Source organism: Aquarana catesbeiana, linkage group LG01 (genome assembly GCF_042186555.1).
Source record: "Aquarana catesbeiana isolate 2022-GZ linkage group LG01, ASM4218655v1, whole genome shotgun sequence".
Taxonomy (NCBI): Eukaryota; Metazoa; Chordata; class Amphibia; order Anura; family Ranidae; genus Aquarana; species Aquarana catesbeiana.
In genome coordinates this window covers 144,545,088-144,567,215 of record NC_133324.1, presented here as the reverse complement: position 1 = coordinate 144,567,215, position 22,128 = coordinate 144,545,088, and the positions used below count along the sequence as shown (strand labels likewise).

Here is a 22,128-nt window from a genome sequence, read left to right as displayed (position 1 = left end):
GTCTCTTAGTTATAGGAGACCTGAAAGGGCGGATGGCTACAACCCCAGCCAGGGATCTGCACAACAGGCACTTGTTATCCGAATCCAGGAACTCTCTCCACCAATCACATCACAATGGATAGGATGTGTCCCCATAAAAGAGATAAAGAGCTCCACATAGCATAAAATCCAACGTTTTATTGAATAAAAAGGTATAGATTGCACTTACAAAATCAGTTGTGTATAAGAGCATATAGAAAAGCCGGCCGGCTCCAAGACAATCCGTGTCTTCCCGGTGTTCGAATCGCGGTGTCGTCGGGACGTAGCTCCTCCTCCCTACGTCGTTTCGTCACAACAGGACGTAGTCCCGTGACCTTGAGTTGTATATCTGTTACATGTGCTTGAATAAAGAGTCTGATGTTTTTCACTCTACACTGAGTTACGGCTAGTGACTAGGTGGGCTAAAGGGTCTTGGATTGTGTGGTACCGGACAGCATTTACGGCGGACATAGTCCTGTTGAGGACGGAGGTCCGTTGCATAAATCATTTCAGAACTTTTTCCACCTTTTTAATGTGACCTATAAACTGTACAACTCAGTTTAATAACAAACTGAGATCTTTTAGGTGGAGGCAAGTAAAAAAAATAAAATATAATTGCACAAGCGTGCACACCCTTAAACTAATACTTTGTTGAAGCACCTTTTTGATTTTATTGCAGCGTTCAGTCTTTTTGGGTATGAGTCTATCACCATGGCACATCTTGACTTGGCAATGTTTGCCCACTCTTCTTTGCAAAAACACTCAAAATCTATCAGATTGCGAGGGCATCTCCTGTGCACAGCCCTATTCAGAACCCACAAATTTTCAAATCAGATTCAGTTCTGGGCTCTGGCTAGGACGTTCCAAAACGTTAATCTTCTTCTAGTGAAGCCATTCCTTTATTGATTTGTATGTATGCTTTGGGTCGTTATTATGCTGAAAGATGAAGTTCCTCTTCATGTTCAGCTTTCTAGCAAAAGCCTGAAGGTTTTTTGCCAATATTGACTATTTGGAACTGCTCATAATTCCCTCTACCTTGACTAAGGCCCATGTTCCAGCTGAAGAAAAACAGCCCCAAAGCATGATGCTGCCACCACCATGCTTCATGGTGGGTTTGGTGTTCTTTTGGTGATGCGCAGTGTTTTTGCACCAAACATATCTTTTGTAATTATGGCCAAAAAGTCCAACCTTGGTTTCATCAGACCATAATACATTTTCCCACATGCTTTTGGTTGACTTCAGGTGTTTTTGCAAAATGTAGCCGGTCTTGGATGTTTTTCTTAGTAAGAAAAGGTCTTGCCACTCTACCCCATAGCCCAGACATATGAAGAATATGGGAGATTGTTGTCACATGTACCACACAGCCAGTACTTGCCAGATATTCCTACAGCTCCGTTAATGTTGCTGTAGGCCTCTTGGCAGCCTCCTTGACCAGTTTTCTTCTTGTCTTTTCATCAATTTTGGAGGGACGTCCAGTTATTGGTAAAGTCACTATTGTGACATATTGTCTCCACATGATGACTGTCTTCACTGTGTTCCATGGTATATCTAATGCCTTGGAAATTCTTTAGTACCCTTCTGGCTGATACCTTTTTAACAATGAGATCCTTCTGATGCTTTAGAACAGTGGTTCTCAACTCCTGTCCTCGGGACCCACAGGACAGGTTTTAAGTATTACCTTGGGGAGATGCAGGCTAGAATACTGCAATCACCGAGCAGAAAATTATATCACTTGTGATGTATTTCAGTTATCTTGCAAACCTGGCCTGTTAGTGGGTCCTGAGGACAGGAGTTGAGAACCACTGCTTTAGAAGCTCTCTGTGGACCATGGCTTTTGCTATAGTATGTGACTAAGAAAATATCTGGAAAAACCTACTAGAATAGCTGAACTTTTTATTTGGGGTTAATCAAAGGCACTTTAAATGATGGCAGGTGTATACTGACTCCTATTTAACATGAGTTTGAATGTGATTGCTTAATTCTGAACACAGCTACATCCCCAGTTATAAGAGGGTGTGCACACTTATGCAACCACATTATTTTAACTTGCACACCCCCTAAAATATTTCAGTTTGTTTTTCAATTAAGTTGTACAGATTATGGGTCACATTAAAAGGTGGAAAAAGTTCTGAAATGATTTATCTTCGTCTCATATTATTTTTTACATCATTTTCAGAGAATATGAATAACACAAAAACATTTCTTTCACTCATGGTTAGTGTTTGATAATAAATGGCTTTAGCCAATCAACTGTGTTTACTCTTTTTTTAAATCATAATGAAAACAGAAACTACCCAAAACTTTCCAGCATGTCTGTTCGACAGAAGCCGGCCGTTTGGCCTAGTTCTGTCAGACAGGCTGGCGTACACACGGGCTGAAAATCAGCCGGTTTCTGTTGAACCCACCGATATTTGGCTTGTGTGTGTGGTGGGCAATATAAAAAAAAAAATATTTTTTTCTTCTCATAGTGTGACCAGAGCAACACAGTTATACCATTGTGACACTGTACTATTCTGGGGAGGTGATCAGGATTTGCTTACAACCGTGAATATATTGTTGTTGTCATTGTTCTAAACAACCATTGTTACTGAATGAAATTGATGCATTCAGGGTTTTTACTATTGTAATGAACTGATTGGCCACAGCAAATCACATAGTATAGCCCCGTCTATACCATGTGATCAATCGCAGAGATTTACACAATGAATGGATGAATGGAAGCCATCTATTGTGTACAATTGTCATGTGATCTGCTGTGATTGGCCACAGAAATCACATGGTACCGGCAGCAGGCCGGTACACTGATAAGTCATCTGACGGACACAGTGGGTGACAGATCGCAGTGTGTTCTATAGTACAGTGACAGCAGAAATGGTTAAAACCATAAAACTTGATTGCAGTTCATGACTTCTATCCACCACCTACTTATCAACAGTTGTTGAACTCTAGTTCACTATCAGACCTGTCTGTGCAACCTCCCTTATGGACAGGTAGATGTTTTGATTACAAGGACCATAAACGCATATGGTCAAATTTACAATGTTTAGCCATCCTGATACTGAATTTAGTATATGAGGCCTGGTTCACACTAGTGCGATTTGAGTCACACAAAATCGCACAACAATGGAAATCACAGGGTGCCCGTTCACATGCAACTTAGCATGGCACAGTTTTGGAAAAGGATCCTGTGCTACTTTGGTGTAGTGTGGTGTAGTGCAATGTTGTGCCCCATAGACATCAATGGAGATGCGCCAAAAATGCTTGTACACACTGCTTTTAATTTTTCCTGACAGGCTCATTTCTTTACATTCTGCTGTCAGTTGGGAATCCCCTGGCTGACAGCATAGATGGGTCACTGGTTTATTCGGATGCTGGTGGGTGCTGGCTCCATAACAACAACCAATGACTCATCCCTGCTGAGTCAAAACGCAGTGGTATCAAAAACACACCAAAATGCAACCAAGTCGCACTACGTAATCGCACTGAAAATTTGATTAAAATCGCAGACACACTGGTGTAAACGTTGACCGATTTGCAGTAACATGATAGATGTTACCGTACAGTGGACAAATAACATGAACCATCAGTTAAATTCATTAGAGACCTCATCCGAGTTTTTCTAAGGGTTACTCCATTAAAGAGTGTTTGCTGTTTTCTAGCTGGCTTTTAAAGAAAATATTTCGGATGGAATACTGTTCTAAAATGTTAGTGGATCTTTGTATAAACAGTCAGATTGATTTGACTTTCTCTTGGAAAAATAATGAAGGGAAAAGATCATTGTATGAGTCAGAGCAGTAGCACAATGCATGTAAATATGAAAGGCTTTCTGGCTTGATGCTTCTTAAAAACTGTTCTTGCCAGAAATTAAAAAGGATGTCTGGAAAAGCCTTAAAATTGTGATTAACTGGTGTGACAATTATGGTAGCTTTTTAGTTTAAATACCTGCCTATACAGCTATATAAAAGAGTATAATTTACACAGTTGCAAATATCTGGAGATTGCGCTAGACATTTTATACAGTCATTTGATTACACTTGTACACAATAAATACTGAATAATGCACAGTGCTGTTATGCTGTTAGTACTGTGAGGCGGGTCAATCAGTGCCTTTTTAATTTAAGAATAAAGTTTGCACCGTATTCTTGAATGTTTAACCGGTCACTGTTGTGTTTTATTCAGCATTTCTGGCTATGAAGTTAATTCTTACAATTCACTTATGGAGGTTTGCACATGCTACTGCGTTTACGCTAAACAAATTTAAATGCTTATTGGTACCTTCCTATATGAAACAGTCAGGTAGGATATATAAAATAATCCTGCATGGTTTCTAAACGGGCATATTTGTGTTTTTACAAATGCACATTATTATGTGACCTTCAGATACCTGCTATTTTTCTCCTAGAGGGGAAGTGCCCCTGCATATTATATACTAGAGAACTATTTGAAGAAAACAGAAACCAACTGCATGCCTACAAAAAGAAAATGGATCATTTTTTACCCCTGCGGCCACCCTTGCCTCTGAGCTCTGCTGTTTTCATGAGCTGTGCTGACTGAAACATCTTCAGCAAGAGGCACACTTCAGGTGCCCTGCTACCGTCTCCTCAGGTCCCAAAATTATTTCTGTGTCCACAGAAAAGACCCCCAGTGTAGAGGGATCACTTTATTGTGAATCTGTGCCTGGGCTATGCACACTAAAGTATTTACATATTCCTTTTTTTTCCAATTTTTTTTTTTATTTAGATAGGGCATATGGTAATACAGAAACCACAACATTGGTGTACATACAGTGGATCACCTCCACAAACAAGACCACATGCACAAACATTACAATGTCGTCAATGATAGACACAAATGATTGAAGACCAGATAGTGAACTTCAGGGTTTAGGAAGTCTCTGCATCCCGCACAGTATTTCGATGGTTTACACCGTTTTATTCAAAGTGTAGGAAGAGTAATTATGACCCAATGGGCCAAGTAGCAAAGGAGCAAAATAAAAGTGCAGGAAGGGGGGGGGAGCACCAGCCAATCCCTCCGTCAATGCCTGGGGAGCCTTCCCATGTCTCCACTCCCAGGGGAGTTAAGTCACAAGCTCTGCATGCTCCTCAGAATAAACAAACTCGTGCCAATAAAACCATTTCTTGAAGAACTTCTCACGAAGGCCTGTTGCCGTGGCCGCCAAGTCTTCCATTGCATTAATTTCAGTTACTCTTTTCAGCCAGACGGCCACCAACGGCAGCTGTGTTTGCTTCCAGAACAGTGGGTTGCTGCTGTGAGCAGGAGAGGCAAAGTGGTTTTCCTATAGATCTTGGGATCTCGTTGTGGTGCAAGAGGGGGAACAAGGTAACTCGCGCTCAGTAAACTTCTGGACAATGCAGTGAACCTCGGTCCAATAGGGAAGTATGAGGCGACAAGACCAAAAGATGTGGAGGAGAGAACCTGCTCCCTCCCCACACCTCCAGCACAAATCTGAGCTCTGAGGGAACATCTTGTGGATCCTCACTGGCGTATACAGTTGTGCTCATAAGTTTACATGCCCTGGCAGAATTTGATTTCTTTTATTTTCAGAGACTATGAATGATAACACAAAAACATTTCTTTCACTCATGGTTAGTGTTTGATAATAAATGGCTTTAGCCAATCAACTGTGTTTACTCTTTTTTTTAAATCATAATGAAAACAGAAACTACCCAAATGACCCTGATCAAAAGTTTACATAACCCAGTTCTTAATACCGTTTATTGCCCCCTTTAACATCAATGACAGCTTAGTCATTTGTGGGTGAGGCTCTATCTTCTCAGATGGTAAAGCTGTCCATTCCTCTTGGCAAAAAGCCTCCAGTTCCTGTAAATTCTTAGGCTGTCTTGCATGAGCTGCACATTTGAGATCTCCCCAGAGTGGCTCAATGATATTGAGGTCAGGAGACTGAGATGGCCACTCCAAAACCTTAATTTTATTTTGCTGTAGCCAATGACAGGTTGACTTGGCCTTGTGTTTTGGATCATTGTCATGTTGGAATGTCCAAATATGTCCTATGCGCAGCTTCCTGGCTGAGAAATGCAAATATTCCCCCAGTATTTTTTGATGACAATACTGCATTCAGCTTGCCATCAATTTTGACCAAATTTCCTGTGCCTTTGTAGCTCACACATCCCCCAAAACATCAGCGATCCACCTCCCGTGTTTCATAGTAAGAATGGTGTACCTTTCATCATAGGCCTTGTTGACTCCTCTCCAAATGTACCATTTATGGTTGTGGCCAAAAAGCTCAATTTTGGTCTCATCACTCCAAATGACTTTGTGCCAGAAAGTTTTAGGCTTGTCTCTGTGCTGTTTGGCATATTGTAAGTGGGATACTTTGTGACAATTGCGTAGTAATGGATTTCTTCTGGCAACTGGACCATGCAGCCCACCTTTTTTTCAAGTGCCTCCTTATTGTGCATTTTGAAACGCCCACACCACATGTTTTCAGAGTCCTGTATTTCACCTGAACTTATTTGTGGGTTTTTCTTTGCATCCCAAACAATTTTCCTGGCAGTTGTGGCTGAAATTTTAGTTAGTCTACCTAACCGTGGTTTGGTTTCAACAGAACCCTTCATTTTCCACATCTTGATTAAAGTTTGAACACTGCCGATTGGCATTCTCAATTCCTTGGATATCTTTTTATATCCCTTTTACTGTTTTATACAGTTCAACTACCTTTTGCCGCAGATCCTTTGACAATTCTTTTACTTTCTCCATGACTCAGAATCCAGAAACGTCAATTCAGCACTGGATGACAGATGCAAGGGTCTGTCAGGAGTCCAGAAACTCACCTTGACCTTTTTATTTATGGTGATTATATATATATATATATATATATATATATATATATACACATACACACACACACACACACTTACTACAAGCAGACAGATCACAGGTGAGGATGGTTACCTTTTTAATAGCCATTCAAACCTCTTTGTGTCAATTTGTGTACATGTTATCAGGCCAAAATCACCAGGGTATGTTAACTTTTGATGAGGGTCATTTGGGTAGTTTGTGTTTTCATTATGATTTTAAAAAGAGCAAACGCAGTGGATTTATAATAAATGGCTTCAGCCAAACGCTATCCAAAAGTGAAAGTTTTTGTGTAAACTTATGAGCACAACTGTAATACCACTGAGTCAGCACCTTATATCCCGCCTCCTGGTGGTTAGCACAAACAGAAGTTTTACAAGAGAAGAGAAGTCTCTCCACTTGCTTCTCTGTAAATTGTAGTCCCAATTCTTGCTCCCACTGTTGTTACATATTCTAAACAAGCAGTAAAGGTACTTTAAATCAAATCATCATTCATCTCTGTAGCTATAGGCATTGTGGAAAAATTTAGCTTCAAGTTTAGAAAGAAAAACCGAAATTTGAGCTCTTTTCTGATTACTGTTGCACCAGAAGCTTTGCAGCCTGTAATCCTTTTAATGTAAACACAGTTGTTAAAGCGGGGGTCTACCTATCTATCGCTTTCTTCTTTTTTTTTTTTTTTTTTTTTTTTTTTTTAGTTCATTCACAAACTTTTCTTCTCAGCATTGCATACTCACATATTGTGTGTAATATGTCCGCCTGTGTCAGATTTCGTCGGAAAGAATAACTTATATTATTCACTGCAGGCGGTTTCCATCTTCATTGTGGGCATTTGAAGCCCACAAGCATTTATTTCCTGGATGCGGTGAATGCTGTGCTCCCAGCATTCACCGCTCATTTCCGCACATGCTCAGTGGCATCCTGGGAAGCCTGAGACTAGCTCCCAGGAGACTGTGTGGAGTCTGGGAGAGGCTAGAAACACGCCTACTCCCATGGGAGGAGAACCAGGAAGTGCAAAGAAGAATAGAAAAATAAAAGGTAATTACGCGATTTAAATTTTTTTAAACGGCATGTCAGCATCTAGGCAAGGAAGAGAATACATACAGATATTGTTCAAAATTTGGGTGGAACCCCGCTTTAAAAACTGACCAAAGCCTGACTTTAGACTTTAAAGTGGTTTCAAAGGCAGAAGGTTTTTTAAACCGGAGCTCCACCCAAAAGGGGAAGTTCCACTTGTTTGCTTAAACCCACCGCCATATTTGGCACCTTCCCGGGGGGGTACCCATCTTTGACAGGTACCCCCTCCCACTTCCGGGTCACTTTACCGCAGTGAAGTCACTTGGAAATTCAGCCCCCTCCTCCTTCCACCGCTGCCGGGCCACTCACATGCACAGTAGGGAACCGGCTGTGAAGCTGCTCGGCTTGGGTGCCCCCATAGCAAGTTGCTTGCTGTGAGGGAAGGAGGGAGGGGCAAGGGACCGGAGAAGAGGAGGATCTGGGCTGCTCTGTGCAAAACCATGGCACAGAGCAGGTAAGTATGACATGTTTGATTGTTCTTTTTAAACAAAAAAAAAAATTCTATGCATTAAGATAAAAAGCCTTTTGTGTGCAGCAGCCCCCCTCAACCCTCTAATACTTACCTGAGCCCCATATCTATCCAGCAATGTCCACAAGTGCCTCCACCATCTGGGACTCTCCCTCCCGATTGGGCGAGACACAGCAGCGGTGCCATTGGCTCCTGCTGCTGTCAAACAAACAAAGTCAGTTAGCCAATGAGGAGAGGGGCTGAACGTGGCTCTGTGTCTGAATGGACACACAGAGCAGCAGCTCAGCTCAGATGCCCTCATTGCAAGCTGTTTGCTGTGGGGGCATTCGGCAGGACGGAGGAGCAAGGGACACGAGAAGAGGAGGATCCGAGCTGCTCTGCAAAACCACTGCACAAAGCAGGTAAGTAGAACATGTTTATTTTTATGGAAAAAAGCAAGACTTTACAAATCACTTTTAAGGTTAAAGGTTTTTTACCTTGATGCATTCTCTGCATTAAGGTAAAAACACAGTTTAGGTGCAGCTCCTCCCCTAGCATCTCCTAAATACTTACCTCAGCCCAATATCGGTCCAGCGCTGTGCACAAGATCAGCAGCATTGCTCTCTCCATCCTCACAGGGCAGATTTATAGCTAGCTTGTGTTGAGGACACCTTTTGGTAAATTAAAGGAAGTGTACAGAGTAAAGCTTGCTGTGTTTGAAAAGGTTGGCGTTCCTAAAAGATGAATGAACCTCTTCAAAAATATTCATGGTAAAAAGGTCAGGTCTGAGCATGTAGGCCCTTTACAAAATAATCTAGAGTGGATGACTGGGGACAAATAGAAGGCAATTGTTTTTAAATACCTTCTTCAGCTCTGTGTATACAAAGGAGCATTGGGGAGCTCATGGCCATATTGGGGATGGTATTGAATTGGCCCTAAATACTTACCTGAGCCCCATGGCTCAAGTCATATGGTCCAGAAATTTATTTGGAATAAAACACCTGGACCAGATGGCATCCACCCACAAATTCTAAAATAATTGAGCTCTGTCATTTCAAAGCCATTGTTGCTAATTTTTAGGGACTCTCTTTAATGGTCTAGGGTTGTTAGTGGTGTACCCCAAGGTTCAGTGTTGGGACCCTTACTTTTTAATATATTTATAAATGATATAGGGTCTGGGATTAATAGTACCATTTCAGTCTTTGGAGATGACACCAAGCTATGCAGTGGAATAACGTCCTTACAGAATGTCTCCAATTTACAAGCTGACCTCAATGCTGTGTTTTAATTGGACAACTATGAGGCAAATGAGGTTTAAGGTTGCTACATGTAAAGGTATGCACTTGGAGGCTAAGAACATGCATCATACATACTAGGGGGAGTACAACTGGGTTAATCAGAGGTAGAGACGGATCTGGATGTTCTGGTAGATCAGACTTAATAATAGCATGCAATGCCAAGCTGTGGTTTTTAAAGGGAGCAAAGTCCTTTCTTGTATTAAGAGGTATGGACTGCAGAGAGAGATATATAATTTTGCCCCTGTACATTCCAGACCTCATCTGGAATATGCAGTTCAGTTTTGGGCACCAGTTCACAAAAAGGTTATCTGGGAACTGGAGAAAGTGCAGAGAAGGGCAACCAAACGGATAAGGGGCATGGAGGCGCTCTGCTATGAGGAAAGATTAGGGGAACTGAATTTATTCTCTATTGAGAAGATGAGATTAAGGGGGAATATGATCAACATGTATAAATACGTAAGGGATCTATATAGTGAACTTGAGTTATTCACCTTAAGGTCATTACAGAGTACAAGGGGGCACTCTTTACGTCTGGAGGAAAAGAGATTTGATCTCCAAATACAGAAAGGCTTCTTCACAGTAAGAGCTGTGAAAATGTGTAATAGACTCCCTCAAGAGCTGGCTCTGGACAGCTCGGTAGGTTTTCTTAAAGACCTGAATTCTTTCCTAAATGCACATATGACTGGATACTAATATTTTATAGGTAAAGTTGATCCAGGAAATATCCAGTTGCCTCTGGGGGGTAAGGAAGAAATTTTGTTCCCCCATTTGAGCAAATTGAATGATGGTTTATTTGTGGTTTGTTTTTTGTTTTTCCTTCCTCTGGATCAACTGTGGGTATTGGGTAGTGTATATGGAGGTTTTTTGTGTGTGGTGGGTTTTTTTGTTTGTTTTTTTTGTTTTTTTTCTGTTGGTTGAACTGGATGGATGTCCCCTTCTTCTTCTTTTAACCAGATTAACTATGTAACTATTTTCATCTTCCATTATCTGCATTCTTTGTGGCATTCAGCCTTTGGTCACATGACATCTCAGAGCCGCAAATTAAATGGGCGCTGGAAGATTTCCCTCTGAATGGGGGACAGGTAGTGTTATAATGCCTAGCATGTCGCTGATTGCAGGTCCCAAAACATGTTTACTTGCTATTTTATATGGCCCTAATCAGTGTATTTATGCCTATATTATAGAGCTGCTTATTGAAGGAAAAGTTTCAGTGATTGAAGTGTTTCAAGAGGGGATGTTGTCCCATGCCTTTAAACCATTTTAATGTAAACAACTCCTCAATCATCTGTGATGTGAAACATGAAAGCAGCCCCCAGAATGCTGATTTCCTGTTGCCTAAAAGGCGCTACTTTATGTTTAAAAATATTTCCCTTCCTCTGGCTTTCATCACTCGTAATAAGGATGGTTATATGCAATTTTATAAATTTTAACATGCAGCAATGGATATTAAAGTAGTCTACTTAGCACTATTTGTATCTAAACTGATCACAGAAGGTAAAGGCAATGTAGTGTACAAAAAACTCCATTTTGTGAAGGTAAAAGGCACTAAGGCTAGGTTCACATGAGAATAAAAGGTTTTCATTTGTTTGGGGGTAGTGCTGGGGCAAGCAATACAAATCGATAAACACCTATCTGATCAGGATCTAAACTGCATATCTGAATGGCATTTCTTGGCTCTACTTCCTTCCACCCTCCAACTGGTTTAGGGTGCATTCATACATACGTCTGTGTGAGTATGTACTGTACACCCATGTATTTTTATGTACATTATTGCTTTTTTTTTTTTTTCCCCCAAAAGGAATTGCATAGGTTTGAATGAGCACCATTTAAAATGTTTTTGGTACGACATGCATTTCTCTGCATTAGAACAAAAGTTTGAAGGACCAACAAAGCCCAAATCTGGGCTATTCCAGTACTTGTCCACAACCCAGGGCCACCCTTCTCCTCTGCCTGTAACTTGACACATCGAGTCCTCTTCCTATCTTCCCCTTAGGCTGGGTACGCACGGAGCGAAAATCATCAGAAAACAGAAGATTTGATGGGAACTGGCCGACTTTCAGCCCGCATGTACAGCTCCCTATCACAGAAATCTGTCTTGCGACCGGCTTCTGTACAGCAAGCATGCTCGAAAACTAGCATCTGATCAGTGCTGGCAGTCCCCCTATCAGAACACAATAGTTCAGCGGGGAAGGTCGCTGCGCTCATTTTGCTGCGGGATGAATGAAGAAAAAACTCTACGGGTGTACCCAACAAACACTTGTCTCTGTCCATTCTGGCTCCGGTCCCAGCTGCTTTTATCACGGACTATTCCTGCAGACTGGGTGTGCTAAAACTAGACTAGACTAAGGCCCCATGTAGCGGAATCCACTTGCTCAGCAGAGGATCTCTCGTTGAGCAGGCAGATGACAGGTCCCGCTCTCCTCTATGGGGTAATCGGATAGAAACGGACCGCCTGTCTGTTTCTATCTGATCTGCCAGATGGATGGGGAATAGGACCACCATCTGTTTATCGGATCAGATGGCGGTGGGTGTCAGCGAACATGTGTCTAACATCCACCACACCAAAGAAGAGACTGGAGGGTCTGATCGGTCCAACTGAAAAACAGGCGGATCTGATCGGATTGCCTGTGTGAAAGGGGGCTTAGGTGCCTTTCCCTTCCTTATGCCATTAGGTGCAGCTTTTTGCACCTTTTTACACACTCACTATATGTATGCCCTATTCACTGCTATATTGCCAGGAAAACACAAAAACTGCTCTAGACTTGTAGGAAAAAACAGAGGCTGCAACGCAAATGTGGGATACACACAATGAACAGATGGAATAAAAGAGGTTGCGCCCACAAATTAACATGATTTAACATAGTCCATAACTTCAGTTCTTGATATGCACCACAGTGAGATCACACAAAATGAAGAAGTGCCCGACACCATATAAACTGCCTGCTTACCAAATAGCAGGCAATATAAAGCGTTCAGCTGTAACCCAGCCGCGGCCTTGACTGTAGGAACGGCTGCTGAACACACACAGGAGGCCTGGTACCGGATATGGTATTGGCAACCATTGAGCGTCTCACTGGGTCTTGACCATACAGGGATGTACTCCAGACACGCTCAATGGAAAGGAAAACTGACAATAGTGTATTACTGTCTACTGGGTTTATTAAAGAACAAAAATATTGCACTTGCATGAAAAAATAAAGCTTCCCGTTAAAAACAAGTGCCAGCCGGCAACACAGGAGCCCGTCCTCACATACAGCGCGGTGACGTCAGTGCGTGCCCTTCAGATGCATTTTGTCATAGGTGACGTTTTCCCTCAGCACCGTAAGGAAAAGTATATACAGATGTTGTCGTCTATTGATGGTTAGTGTTGGTATACAAGACCTACCTACTGGCTGGTTTAGGTGCTACAGCTTGTGGTCAGTGGCTAAATGCCCGGGTCGTACCTTGGTTGACCGTGCGATCCTTCTGCCGGGATGCTGTGTGGTGCTGTTTATAGTCCTTTGTTGGATGCATCCTGAGGTGAATAAGCTCACCCTCTCTCCTGCCTCCCAGTGCGTGTGTGTGTGTGTATGATTGATATATATAATCTCTATGTAACAAATTTTAAGGGGTGCTTTGTGGACTCTGATGTAAGAGGGGGGCTTTGTTTAGCAGAGACCCCCTTACATCAGAGTTCCCCTTTACACCAGAGTGCACAGAGCTCCCCTTACAGTGGAATTTCTACAGACTCTAAGGGAGGCCCGTGTGGACTCTAATGTAAGGAAGCATGGGACTGGAGGAGCTGGAGATCTGCACAGTGAGCAGAGAATAAAGGGGGGCATGATTGCAGGGACACTAATATAAAGGGGACTGCTTTGTAAAGTCGTAGCCCCCATCCACCCTCCCCCCATCCCACCCCCCCTTTCGGGTCCCTGGAAAAATTGGCCGCTCAGTCTAAAATGCCCGTGCCTATTTTTTGTCCCAGTCCGGGCCTGATAGCAGTCTTGTGACTTCTATCACAGCCTGCTTGTAGTAGTTTTCATTTTCCCCTGGCCCTCTGTCTGGACAGTGCTGATTGGCCCTGTGCTGATCACATGCACTCTCCCAAGAAAAGAAAAAAAAAACAACCTCTCTAGCAATACACACCAAACTGAGCATGTGCAGCCTGTCCCCCTATTGCTCTGTTCTATCAGGAAATGGTCTGGAGTCAGTGGAAGAAGGAGAGGATCAGAGAGACAGGATCAAACAACCTTTTTACACATTGCAGAGGGATAACCCCTTAGATTCCACAGTGAGTATAACAAGCATGTTTTACTGCATATACAGACTGATTTTACTGTTGTGGGTTTAGTAACACTTTGAGGTTTATTTACTAAAGCTGGAGAGTGCAAAATCAGTCTCACTTCTGCATAGAAACCAATCGGCTTCTAGGTTGCCAAAGCTTAATTGAACAAGCTGAGATTGGAAGATGATTGGTTTCTGTGCAGAAGTGAGCCTGATTTTGCACTCTCCAGCTTTAGTAAATGACCCCCTTTAAGTCTGTAGTTATAGATTATTTACAGAAGTTATCGGTGTTGTAAGTTAGAACACCATCACTGTACAAATGTGTTCTACTTCCTAAAATGTAATTAGCAGCAGCAGCCATCTGATAGCCCCAGAAAAGTATTCCTTCTGCATTGCAACAAAATCCCTGGCTCAATCTTGCCCACTGCTTTGCAACCATTTATTAATACATGAGGGTGGTTAACATAGAATTAATAAATTATTGGGGAATTGTACCATTGTATGTGGGAATGGAGAGACAAGCTCGCCTATAAAAGATATATAGGCAGGAGGTGGTTCCTGTCAAAAACTAACACGTTCGTATCTGCAACTGGATTTTGATTGTATGTGGGGGGAAGGAGGGTGTGAAATAAGCAGTCAAGGATGCTATATTGCAGAAAATGACATAAATCTGAAGGTTATCCTTCAATGTTTGCAGCAATAAAGGACTGCTCAAAAAATGTATATAACCAAATTTGCCCATGTGTACATGACAGTTGGACATGTTGACTTCATAAAAGGGTGGCATTGTTCATGGTGTCATGCTGTGATTCCACTATAAATATAAATGGTGCTTGTGGGGTTCTTGGGCAAGCTGGTAGGTACATACCCCGCTGGATATATCCAAAACGGATATCATGCAAGCCTTTGGCAGTCCATAGATGTTGCGATTTTCTTTCCTGCAACCACAGGTTGCGGGGAAGAAAATCGCTTGATTCCCCCATCAACACAGTCAATGTTGATTGGGGGGGGGGGGGCAATGCCAACCACAGCCCTATTATGTTCTCTCGACAGATGAGTACGGGGAGCCGGCCCTGCCAGGAAAATACAGTGATTATAGCTAGTGGCCATAATCGCATGTAAAATTCCTACTTGGTGGTTATAACCAAGTTGATCGATGGCTCGTCTTGGGTAAATCAGCCTGCCCATAGGTGGTTCAAATCTCAGCCGGTCCATGCTGAACCGGCCAAAATTCTAACCATCTATGGCTGGCTTTAGGGACAGAATTCTCCACTAATTCATGCCCCATTATTCACATATCAAAACAGTGTGAGATTGATCTGCTTAACAGTTTTAGCCTGACAGATAGCCATTAAAGCAATATGAAGCTGCCCTCAGTAGTCAGGCCTCTGTAGGCCGTTAAGCTTCACTACACCTCAGTGTTAAGGATTTATTTTGAATGTCGTTTGTGTCTCCACTTTCTATAACTGGCTTTAATTTGGACTAAATACAAGAGACTTAAAATTATATTAACCACTTAAGCCTCGGGCCATTTGGCTGGCCAACAACCAGAGAACTTCGGCACTGCGTTGCTTTAACTGACAATTGCGCGGTCGTGCGATGTGGCTCCCAAACAAAACTGATGTCCTTTTTTCCCCACAAATAGAGCTTTCTTTTAGTGGTATTCGATCACCCCTGCAGTTTTTATTTTCTGAGCTATAAACAAAAAAGAGCGAAATTTTGAACTTTTTGCTATAATAAATATCCCCAAAAAATATATAAAAAAACATTTTTTTTCCTCAGTTTAGGCCGATAAGTATTCTACATATTTTTGGTAAAAAAAATCGCAATAAGCATTTATTGATTGGTTTGAGCAAAATTTATAGCGTTGAGGAGATAGTTTTATGGCATTTTTTATTAATAATTTTTTTTTTTTTTTTTACTAGTAATGGCGGCGATCAGCTTTTTTTTTGTGTGTTTTTTTGTTTTTTTTTTTTTTATTATTATATCGTGACTGCGACATTATGGCGGACAGATCGGACACTTTTGGCGCTATTTTGGGACCATTCACATTTATACAGCGATCAGTGCGATTAAAAATGCATTGATTACTGTGTAAATGTGAAGGGGTTAACCAGGAGCGGGCACTGCAGGGGTTAAGTGTGTCCTAGGGAGTGATTCTAACTGTGGGGGGGAGGGGCTACATGTGACACTACACTGATCATCGCTCCCGATTTACAGGGAGCTGTGATCAGTGACCGTGTCACTAGGCAGAACGGGGAAATGCTTGTTTTACATTAGCATTTCCCCGTTCTTCAGCTCCGTGAGACGATCGCGGGTATCCCCACGGACATCGAGTACGTGGGACCCGCGATCACACTCACGGAGCTCGCGGCAGGGCGGCGCCCACGCGACCACACGGCGGCAAATTCAAAGGGACGTACAGGTACACCGAATTGAGCAGCTGTGCCATTCTGCTCACTTATATGTACATGCGGCGGTCGGCAAGCGGTTAGAAGGTCGTTATTAAAAAAAAAAGGTCATACTTACCTGCTCTGTGCAATAGAGGAATGTTAGCAGCTGGCTATTGTATTCAGCAGATGCTGCTCCAATGGTTGTGGTTGCTGAATACCTGAACAATGTTTACACCTGATTGGATGCAATCTGTTTGGCTGAGGGATTTTCGGTCCAGCTCTAACAGGCCTGGGGGGGAGAGGGGAGAGGCAGGTGTAGAGCTCCCCATATATACCATAGGTAGCGGCGCCCTCCTGTGTTCACTGCCTGAATCACTATATCAGAAGTCTTTTGAGGCACAGGATTGGAGTGTGGAGAGCCCCATTTACAAACCCCCTATATGTGCGGGTTTAGGCGAGTTTGACCAAACACGAGAGTGTAAGGCTGATGCAGCTGGTGAGTGCGTTTCTTTGAGGGGAGTGGAATCACGAGCACAGTGGTGTGGATTACTTGAAGTGCACATTGAATATTTGGAGAATTATCACTCATCGATTGGTTTATTACGCTCATGGACTTTTTTTTACACACACCCACTGTTTATTTAAAGAAAGACTTTAATAGGTTTGTACTTGTCACAGGGTGATATTAGTTTATTACGCTGTATAGTGATGCATTAATTGATTTTTACATTCCTTGATTGTTCACTGATCACAGGGTAGCATACACCTTTATCACATTTTTTTTTTTGTAATCATTTTTTTGAGGTACATCACCCTTACATTTATTTATTTTTTCACATTTATGATATGTAGTTGAGCGCCACTATTTATTCCATTATTTTTTATTTAAATAGAGGTATAGATACTGTGCACATATTTCATTTATTTAAGTGGCAGTAGTAGGAATTTCTTGACACTCATCCTGGAGCGCAGTGGTGGTAACACAAGTGAGGGCGGGTTGTTCTTGTGGACCATCAGTTTGGGATATACAGCTCCAACAGTAGTTGATTGAAATATCAACTTTTGTTGAATGGAGGAAGCCAACAGGGCCACCCACAACTCAAATTTAGATTGGTGTTTGGCCACCAGGCTGGGGCTAGACTGGTGATTTTAATCTTTTACTACAAAGAGATTTTGTAGTAAATTTGCTGGCAGTTACTTGAGTAGGCTGGAGCTACACAGAACTATAGTTGCTCAATCCTGCTATGAAAATTGCTAGAGATTCTAACCACTTCAATACTGGGCACTTTCACCCCTTCCTGCCTAGGCCAATTTTTTTGCTTTCTGTCGTATTTTGAATGAAAATTGCACAGTCATGCAACAACTGTATCCATAGGAAATGTTTCATTTTTTTTTTTAGACCGATAGAGCTTTCTTTTGGTGGTATTTAATAACCTCTAGGTTTTTTTGGGGGGTTTTTTTGCTGAACAAATGAAAAAATACCAAAAATTTTGAAGGGGGGAGCGGGGATTTTTTTTTTTTTCTAGTTTCTGTTCTAAAATTTTGCAAATACGTTTTCTTCACTGATGTGTGCTGATGATTTTGCCCTGATGATCAGTGTAAACATATGCTGACAGGCTTGCCAGTTATCGGTACTCCTTTCCACACACTGATAACCGGCAAGTCTGTTTACATGTAATCAGCTGTGATTGGACACAGGTGATCACATGGTAAAGGGTGAACTATACTTGGCCTAGGTGTTGCAAATGATCACTAAATAAATGGGCTTCCTATGGAGCAGGCTACACTAGTAACATCTTGTAGTGATAAATTGCATGTGAATGAAGCATTGTGTATAGCCTTGCTCTTTAGGCAACCATGTGCTCCATTTCCTTAGATCATTTGCTACACGTAGTGATTAAATCTCCTAGTTGCAAGAAATTTAAATCGCACATGTAGCCTTAGCCACAAGCTGACCATACACTGACATTAATAGAATATGGAGAAGCACAGACTACTTTTCAGTAATGCCGCGTACACACGAGTGGACTTTGCGGCAGACTTTGCCCGGCGGACGGGATTTCGTCGGACAATTCGATCGTGTGTGGGTTCCAGCGGACTTTGTTTTCTCAAAAGTTGGACGGACTTAGATTTGAAACATGTTTCAAATCTATCCGACGGACTCGAGTCCGGTCGAAAAGTCCGCTTGTCTGTATGCTAGTTCGACGGACAAAAAGCCACGCTAGGGCAGCTATTGGCCACTGGCTATGAACTTCCTTTTTTTAAGTCCGGTCGTATGTCATCACGTACGAATTCGACGGACTTTGGTTGATCGTGTGTAGGCAAGTCCGTTCATTCAGAAAGTCCACCGGGCAAAGTCTGCCGTAAAGTCCGCTCGTGTGTACGCGGCATAAGAACCCTTAATAACAAGAGTTGTTCTGATGCAATTTTATCACCATGTTTGTTTACTGGTTTTAAGGGCCCATTGTGCTTCAGTAAAGTACAGTATGTGTGTCATGCGTTTCTATGCCATTCATTCTGAATGGCACCCCAACACAACTTCTCGGCACACTTGAATCACAGCGCACTGCCGAAAATGCTGCATGCATGCTTTTTGGTCCATTATGGTGTGTTTGGCAGCCCATTCAAATTAATGAGCTGCCTTAACTTTGATTGTTAGTGCCGGTTCACACAGGGGCGGCACGACTTGCAGGTCGCCTCAGCGAGGCGACCTGCAAACGACTTCCGAGACGACTTGCAAAACGACTTCTGCATAGCAGTCTATGCAAGTCGCCCCCAAAATAGTGCAGGAACCTTTTTCTAAGTCGGAGCGACTTGCGTCGCTCCTATTAGAACGGTTCCATAGCACAGAACGGGAGGCGACTTGTCAGGCGACTAGGTCGCCTGACAAGTCGCCCCTGTGTGAACCGAGCCTAAAGGTTCTTTGTTTTGTTTTTTTTGTGTTTTGTTTTTTTTAAGATAAAAAATAAAACATGTTATACTTACCTGATCCATGCAATGGTTTTGCACAAAACAGCCCCGATCCTCCTTCTCTGTGGTCCCCCACTGGCGCTCTGAGGTTCTTCCTCTTCTCCGTGTACCACCCTAGGAAGCCACCTTCTATGGTGGCACACATGCGGGCTCTATTGACACACAGTCCAGTGAGGAGGGGGGAGAGCAGCACCGGATCGAAATCGGGCTCAGGTAAGTATTTTTTGGGGGGGAGCTGCACAGAAAGTGTTTTTTACATTAAGACAGATAATGCATTAAGTTATGACTTTACAACTACTTTAATGCAATGTGCAAACGAACACACGTTAACATGCAAGCGTTTAACGTGCCACAGAGGACCCGGCTGGGGTGAATGGGCGTTCATGTTGATCATTTTAAAGACTGTATCACACTACAGAGGTCAGAGTACCAGGCACTTAAAATGAATGGCAACACAATTTAAACAGTTGCGCATTGCAGAAACACACATTTTACGCCTTTGCAATAGTGTGAATCTGGCCTAAATGAACTTCTATTTGAACTATGAAATAGTGCAGCTGTAGTTTGGCTATTAATCACACAATGCAATCATTTACTATACTAGCAGAAATACTAACCTAGTTTATGGGTCTCCCAAAAAGCATCATTTCTGTTTGTCTTTCTATACAGGAAGTTATGGACAAACCTGTTAGCCAGAGGCTGTTTATAACCAGAATTCAGCAGGAATTTGAATGTGACACATTTCTACCAGACGTTGATCTCCAGTCATACAAGCTGCTGCCAGAGTAAGAAAATGTTTTATTATAATCTGGACTGAATGGATATCATTGTGTAATATCATTGTAGGACGCTAAACACAAGATTATTTTTTGGTCTACTTTGACCACTTGTTGACCGTCCACTCATTAACAACACTTGGATCTCATTGAACTTTAGATACTTTAATTGCCACCTAGTATTTTACGTTTCTTAATAATATTAATATAATAATAAAGTTAAAACACTACATGTAGTCCTACCCTAAATGCTTTAAGGGCAACGTTTTCTTTCAATTATTTGTACAAATTAATGTTCAGTCTTTAAGCGTGTTGTCTTCGGTTTTCCCAATCTTTCATGATGCTGGTCTTCCAGTGTCAACAGATGCATTCATTTGCACATAGTACTCATTGATATCCCACTGTATAATCTCCACCTACCTGATTGGATAGATTTTTTTTTTTTTTTTTTTTTTTTTTTTTTTTTTAGGCAGTCCCTCACATTACATCTTTCTGATAAATCTAATGGACGTTACACAGATATTGTATAATGAGATTGCAATTTGTCCTCCTCTTATGCCACACCGTTATGTCTGATTAAAAATGGTCACCAGCTGGGATCAATGCCCGGAAGCAAGAACACTTGGCAACATTTGGGCTTTTTTTTTAGCTTAACAATGTTAAAGAGAAAATCCTGGTGTGGATATTTTATACATGATTTGATTGGTCTAGCTTGGACTAGTGTTACTATGCATATACCATACCTGGCTGATGTCCCTGTAAGCCACAAAACCATTGAAGTAGACACGGCTACTCCAGTGATCTCCACTTTCTTCCAGGTCACGTGCAGAGCAGCTGGCCTGCTGCATTGTGAACACAGGAGGTCGGCCATTCAGAGAATGCCTCGCATTTTCTGAATTAATTCAAGTGTTCTCTGATTGGATGAGATAGAGAGGCTGGGGGAGTGAGGTCATGCTCTCCACCTCATCTATTTAAAGAACGCTTTGCAGCCATTTAGACAATACAAATCGTTCTCTAAATGGTGCCCATACTGAGAGGTCAACCTCCTGTGTTTACAATGCAGCAGGCCAACTGCTCAGCACAGGACCTTGAATCAAGTGGAGATGACTGGAGTAACCATGTCTACTTTAATGATTTCCAGCTTTCAGAGGCATCAGCTAGGTATGGTGTATATACATAGGTACATTTGTCCAAGCTGGACCAGTCTAACTTCATGTAAAATATGCAATACCTGGAAGTAATCTTTCGGCCCTTTTATAAGTGTTTCGATATGGACCATATAGGTATACATACACTTATCCAATCATATTTCAGCATCACCTTTTTACTGACAAAAAGTGTTTGCGCCATCATGTGAAATAATTAATTCTATTCCCTGTCTTACACAGGTATCCGGGTATATCTTCTGAAATGCAGGAAGAAAACGGTATTCAGTACAAGTTTGAAGTCTATGAAAAGATGCTATAATTTGTTCACGTTTACTGTAAATTTGTTCCACAATAAAGATATTTTTTTTTTTTTTTACTATTTTTCACTGGCTGTTTAACTTTATTTAAAAAAAAAAAAAAGCTAATCTTACCTGGAAACAAAAGACATTTCTCAAAGGAGAATATAAAATGCAAAAAACAAATATGTTACTTTCCCCTGTCCATCAATCAGATGTAAAGCTACTAAACCGGAGCGCAGGGTTAATCAGCACTGTCCTCCAGCTTCACGCAGCCTCATAGAACAGTCCGAATCCCTCTACAAGCTTTAACCAGTGCTCAGTCGGACACTGATAAAAGTCACAAGACTCCTCTAAGTGCTGATGAGAAAAGATATATTTAGCAGTTTATATTTACTAAAATAATTGCATTTCTGTGTACTGTGGGAGACCAGATATAGTGAATGCAGGGTCCTGGGTTTAGTAACACTTTAAGTATTCATTACCCGTGCCTATGGGGAGAATTTTTTTTTTTTTTTTTTTTTTTTTCATAGAAACATGATGTAAATTGAAAAGTAATTTGCCTGTGTCAGCATTTTATTTTAGGATCACCACCAATAAGTTAAAA

The 22,128-nt window shown here is 41.8% G+C and overlaps 1 protein-coding gene across 1 annotated transcript in view; it reads left to right on the top strand.

Moving 5' to 3' along the window:
* Positions 1-21,601, top strand: part of DHFR (dihydrofolate reductase) — an 81,985-nt gene extending 60,384 nt beyond the window's left edge. The window contains exons 5-6 of the mRNA XM_073624436.1: positions 19,971-20,086; positions 21,466-21,601. Coding sequence (XP_073480537.1) covers positions 19,971-20,086; positions 21,466-21,544 — 195 coding nt within the window. The 3' untranslated portion in view covers positions 21,545-21,601. The remainder of the gene's footprint in view (positions 1-19,970; positions 20,087-21,465) is intronic.
* The last annotated feature ends 527 nt before the right edge of the window (positions 21,602-22,128 follow it).